The 6,104-nt window shown below is 47.1% G+C and overlaps 1 protein-coding gene across 3 annotated transcripts in view; it reads left to right on the forward strand.

Annotated features, from left to right (window-relative positions):
* Nucleotides 1-6,104, forward strand: part of FKBP6 (FKBP prolyl isomerase family member 6 (inactive)) — a 48,317-nt gene that overhangs the window by 14,040 nt on the left and 28,173 nt on the right. For all 3 annotated transcript variants that reach the window (XM_037880810.2, XM_043531274.1, XM_043531275.1), the window contains 2 exons: nt 138-247; nt 4,468-4,558. In XM_037880810.2, the coding sequence (XP_037736738.1) occupies nt 138-247; nt 4,468-4,558 (201 nt within the window). The remainder of the gene's footprint in view (nt 1-137; nt 248-4,467; nt 4,559-6,104) is intronic.

The raw sequence follows: 6,104 nt of genomic DNA on the forward strand, positions 1-6,104 counted from the left end.
GTTACACATGCATCCAGAGAGTTGTTTAGAAATTACCTATTTCCAAAACTTGAAACATATATTCCCATAAAGGAATCCTGAAGAGCTACTGTGAGTAGATGTTTGTTCTCTAATTCTTGACCTTCTTTCAATGACAGGCTTGTCTCTCTCTGACAGAGTATGAAAAAGCTCGGGATTTCCTTGTCAGAGCTCAAAAAGAACAGCCCTTTAACCATGATATTAACAATGAGCTGAAAAAGCTGGCCAGGTGAGAGAACTCCTTTTAGCTTCTTGTGAGATGTGCGGGAGAGAATGCTTAGGTGGACAAAAAAATACACACCTCACTTCCACGAGGCAAATAACTGTCTAGAAATTCTCTTTATAATGTGTTAAAAGAAAGAGCCAGCAGACTAGCTTTTGTAAGGATTAAATCAGCAAATGGTTGAACTGTGGGAATACCAGTCTTTTAAATAAAAAAAAAAAAAAAGGTGGGGGGATTTAGTTTGATTAATTTGCGCATGCAGTACTTAAGAGTGACGGTTGAGTAGATGACAGAGATCCACTGTTTCCATACAGTTGCTCTGGGGGGGATATCTCTGTTGCAGCTGCTATACACTTCACTTGAGTAGGTAGGGCAGGCTGTTGATGACAGGCTAGACTGAGAGTGCTGAAGTATCTTGACATCAATAAAATATTGTACAATAGAGTTCACTGCGATCGGGTTCTGTGTCCTTTAAGATGTGTTGGTTGACTTCCCCTGCTTTTCTACTTACAACGTACAGCACTCTGCAAACACTGACTAATTTGCGGGAAGATTTGAAAGTGAATTTCATGCTGTCTTGGAGATAATAAATCAACAGTATTGGAGAAATAAACTTTGTTTGCCCACAGAATAAGAACACCACAAGCAGTTGCAGCAGTCTTCCCTACCAATGTGCTTGGTCATGTTTTCATGAGACCAGCTCTAGTGTCCCCATCTCATTCTGTTCTTTGTGTCTTGGGAAAGTACCAACAGAGGAGCTATTAGTGCCCGTTATGTTGCAAACACTTGTGGGAACTATGCAGTGAGGGCCTCAGAGCTACAGCGGGGTCACCAACTCACTTTAGGTAGGCATCAGAACATCTGTTGGATCAAACTAACCAGTTTCATTCTGGTCAGCCCAGGTTAACTCCAGGCCAAGTCTGCAATGGAAGAGGTGAAAGCATACTTCTTCGCTGTCCTGTATATGTCAGGACATTCCACTCTTCAGCTCTCTGGCATGACAACATCTTGCCTTGGTTGAAGCGCTTGCAGTGTGGCAGACTGCTCACTGAGCTCTGGTATTGCCTGGCCGTTTTGCAATCCTCTAGTTCTTTGCTCTGCCCGTGAATTAGACTAGAGAAAATACAGAACAGAGGAAGTGAAATGGACCTGGTGTTATGAGAGACCAGGAGCATTATTTCTGTGCCCTTAGAGAGAAGGCAGAAGAAAAGAGAAATAAAGGGATGGAAAATGATGTCCCCATTGAGGCATGGGCTTGTTTGTTCCTTTCTCCATTTGTGGAAAATTGCATTACCAGTGTGGGTGAAAGGCTCTATTTCTCAGAACTCAGTTTTGTGCTGTTAATCTGTTTGTAAATTGTAATCAAGTTGTAAGTAGCAGCCTGCCTTACAGAGGACAGTGGATGTTGATGAGGGACTATGAAATATGATGTTCAGCATCTTAATCTGTCAATTACATATTTAAATCCCAAGGCACAAAGTGCATTACAAACACATCTAAACAAGCAGTAATTATAAAATGATTCTGGATTACTAGGTAGTTAGCCTATTAGATTCAGGACTAGATTTTGGATCCAGTCTTATAGCTTGTGGACTGATCTGTACTGTACTAGGATGCCCAAGAAGTAATTGATTCTGGGTAACTTCACCTAAAATCTTACGTTAAGTTTAGACCATCTAAATTTTTGTCAAGACTCTTGATGATAGATATAGGGTCTCATTCTGACCAGTACAAGGTGTGTCGTTCTCTTGACTTTTATGAGCTAATCCTAATCTTTTTCTTAAGTGTGAGTTGAGCAAAATAAAACCCATCAGATTAAAATATTTCTAAACCACAGACAACTAACAAGGTGCTCTAGACTCTCTAGAGGCCAGGTTGAATTCAAGTTTGTCGTCTTCTCCCCCTTTTTGTCTTTGGGTGCTGCGGCATGTGCAATTTAAAAAACATACACCCTGGAACTTGAGCACAATGGGGGAGCTCGCTAAGGGAATGTCAGCTTGGAGTATCTGCTTCTTTGAGTTGGTGTCAGAAGTTAAAATTAGCTTTTTTTTTTTTTTTTTTTTTTTTTTTGCAATTTACTACTCTAAAAAGAAAGATAATGTAAAATAGAAGAAAACTGTTTTTAGGCTGAACTGTGAGGTAACTGGCTAAACCTGTTTAGCTTTGTCAGATTGGCACACCTCTAAGGCTCCTTGATGTGATCTGGGAAAAACTACAAAAGATGGAGTATAATCCAAAACAATCCACACCAGCCAAAGGAGAATTTCTCTATTTAGAACAGGGGTCTCAAACTCAAGTGACCACCAGGGCCACATGAGGACTAGTACATTGGCCCGAGGGCCGCACCACTGACCACCCCCCGCTGCCCCAGCCCCACCCCTTCCCCCACTCCACCCCTTCCATGAGGCTCTGCCCCCTCCCTGCCCGCAGCCAATGGCAGCTTTAGGGGAGGTACCTGGAGGAGCAGCCAGGGCAACACACAGACCCCTGTGCTCCCCCGCCCCCAGGTCCTGGCCGCTTCCCAGAGCGGCGTGGGGGCAGGGCAGGCAGGCATGCAGGGAGGGAGCCTGCCCTGTCCCTGGTGCACGCCCGGCTGGAGCTGCTCTAGGTAAATGGCAGGGGAGCCCACGGGGAGCTGGCGGGCCGCAGAAAATAACCCCGCAGGCCGCATGTTTGAGACCCCTGATTTTGAAGATCAGGGTTGGAAGAGACCTTGGGAGGTCATCTAGTCTAACCCCCTGCTCAAAGCACGGGACCAACCCCAACTAAATCATTCCATCATTTGGTGGAGCTCTGTTCTCCAGCAGTTCTTAAAATAATACCAAGCTCTCAAAAGGCTTTCTACTTGCCTATTTAAGTCCTTTTTCAAAAACAACAGAGTATGTTGATTAGTAATAATATCCAGCTCTTATATAGCTCTTTTCATCAGTAGAGCTCATTCAATAACTGGATGTCACTGGTTAACAGAGTATTGAAAAACCACAGCTAAAACCATAATTCAACTGTCTCAAAAGTCAAATGTGATGGAAAACCCAAACTTGTTCTCAGTGGGGATAATGTAGGCAAGATCCCATCAAAGCATGATTTTTTGGAGGTTACAGAACCATTAGAAATGCTTCCAGATGCATTTGGTGCTTATGAGCACAGCTTTTGTTAGCTGTGGTAGGTTCCCCATTTTATTGGGTTGTGATGGCTTTCATGATGTGAACAGGTGTCATCTAGACTGACTTTTGCTTTCGCATGGCCTCTACTTGGATTTCCAAAGATAAAATGTTTGAACCTGCTATGCCACCTACATGTATCCTCCCTGTTTCACCTATGTTTCCAAAACTGAAAGAATAAGGTTGTTTTTTATGGTGAGATTTGTGTCTGGAGCGTAGTGATGTATTTCACTTGGTGGTAGTGATGGCTCAAAAAAGACTTGGTCTCGGACACCTCCAACTCTGCAACATACTTCTGTTTGTATAGAATCAAAAATGAAGTTTTTAGTACAGTCAAAAAGGTGATAAGTCTGTCATTTACACCTAAAAAGAAAAGGAGTACTTGTGGCACCTTAGAGACTAACCAATTTATTTGAGCATAAGCTTTCGTGAGCTACAGCTCACTTCATCGGATGCATACTGTGGCAAGTGTAGAAGATCTTTTTATATACACACAAAGCATGAAAAAATACCTCCCCCCACCCCACTCTCCTGCTGGTAATAGCTTATCTAAAGTGATAATCAAGTTGGGCCATTTCCAGAACAAATCCAGGTTTTCTCCTCCCACCCCCCAACACACAAACCCACTCTCCAGTGTGTGTGGGGGGGGGAGAAAACCTGGATTTGTGCTGGAAATGGCCCAACTTGATTATCATACACATTGTAAGGAGAGTGATCACTTTAGATAAGCTATTACCAGCAGGAGAGTGGGGTGGGGGGAGGTATTTTTTCATGCTTTGTGTGTATATAAAAAGATCTTCTACACTTTCCATGGTATGCATCCGATGAAGTGAGCTGTAGCTCACGAAAGCTTATGCTCAAATAAATTGGTTAGTCTCTAAGGTGCCACAAGTACTCCTTTTCTTTTTGCGAATACAGACTAACACGGCTGTTACTCTGAAACCTATCATTTACACCTGTGATCCTGTCCTGGTACAGCCCTGTTCAGAGCGGTTCTTCCCTCAGTGTATATATTGGTCTAGCGGGAGAAGTAGCCATCCTATAACAATGTGCTCTATTTTGCAGCTGCTACAGGGACTATATGGATAAAGAGAAGGAAATGTGCTGCAGAATGTTCGCTCCTCTCAGCTTTTCTCCCGTGGAACCAGAAGTAAAGGTAACAAAGAACACTCAAGAGTAGCACGTGGGTTGAAACGGGTGGCAACGCTAACTTCTGGACCTGTAAAATGTTGTCTACACTTTGTAGGGTGACCATATTTCCCTATGCTGAATACGGGACACCTGGTAAAATTACTCATATTCAAGCGAGTTCAATGGCAATCTCTCAGAACTATGCAGCACAAAAGTTGAAATTTAACATCAAGTTGACTGAGCCCCTGTTAAATAGAAATACTGCGTAGTTGGAGTCTTTTTATTTACCTTCTTATCTTTAAGGCTTTAGGGATTACATGGGGAGGGGTCACACATACACACACTCTCTCTCACTCACTCTCATACTCACACACGTGGGGATGACCGACTGACCCAACCCTCCCTGCCCGGTTCGGGGAGGGGGGCATGCAGGATCACATGCTGCTTCTCCCCTCCTCCCCCAATTTCTGCCAGGTTCATACCAGAATGTGGCCAGCAGCAGCCTTTCAGCACTGTGTGGGAGCGATAGGAGCTGCTTCCAGCCGCAGGGGAGGAGTGCGGCGGGGGTGGGGGAGGGATGACCTGGCCCATGTCTTTGCAGAGCTCATCTCTTTTCCTCCTCCCGTGTGGCTGGAAGCAGCTTGTCCCTTCCTGTCCACACAGTGTCAAAAGGCAGTTAACTCCAGGTTGCTGCTGGCCACTGACATCATCCCGGCTACAGTGTGGGCAGGAAGGGCTTAAGTCCTGAAGATGCATTATGCACCAGGGCCCAGAGAACTTGACTGCAGAGGCTTCAACGAACCCGGCCAGAGAGGTGTCTCAGTATGGGAGGGTGCCTAGGGGACGGAGCAGCCTCACGCTCCCTGAGGGAAGGACCCAGGGTGAAGAAGGTGCTAAGCCCCTGCCCCGGGGGCTGCTGTGGAGCCTGCAGGTTCAGGGCGTGAATAGACTGGAAATCGCTTCCCCCGCACCCCCACCCCCCCCTGCACTCCAGAGCTTAGCTGAGGGGCGGAGATGCTTCCCCATGCCAGCGCTGTGTGGGGCTTTGGCACATGCAGCGCTTGACTCCCCCTGGCTAGTGCCCCAGGCTGGAGGGTCTTGGGTTTTCGCGGGGCGCCAGCCCAGCCAGGCAGTTGGTGAGCTGAGCACTCCGACCAGAGGCTGGTTCTCCGCACAGCGCTGGGAGCGGGACGTGCCCCGTCGAGGGAGATATGGAGGAGCATCGGGGCTGGGAGCGGGGAGGAAGGGGCAAAGCAGGGAGAGGACAGCAAGGTTGGGAGCACATAAAGGGCTGATGGGTGGGCAGCAGAGGTGACTGGCCGCCTGGTGCCTGCCCCCACTCATCAGCCAGTGCCTGCCGGAAATGAGACGAGCAGCGGGGCCCTGCTGGCTGAGAGTCGGCATGCAGCTGGGCCTGTGCTAATGGACCAGCCAGGGGAGCAGCCGGCCCTGCATGCTGCATCTTCATTCCGCCACCAGCCTTTCACACCCACCCCCATTGTCAGTCACTGGACCCCTCCCACCGCCACCACGGACGGGCATCTGACTAGCAGGGATCCAGCCAGCAGCAG

Source organism: Chelonia mydas, chromosome 17 (assembly GCF_015237465.2).
Source record: "Chelonia mydas isolate rCheMyd1 chromosome 17, rCheMyd1.pri.v2, whole genome shotgun sequence".
Classification (NCBI taxonomy): Eukaryota; Metazoa; Chordata; order Testudines; family Cheloniidae; genus Chelonia; species Chelonia mydas.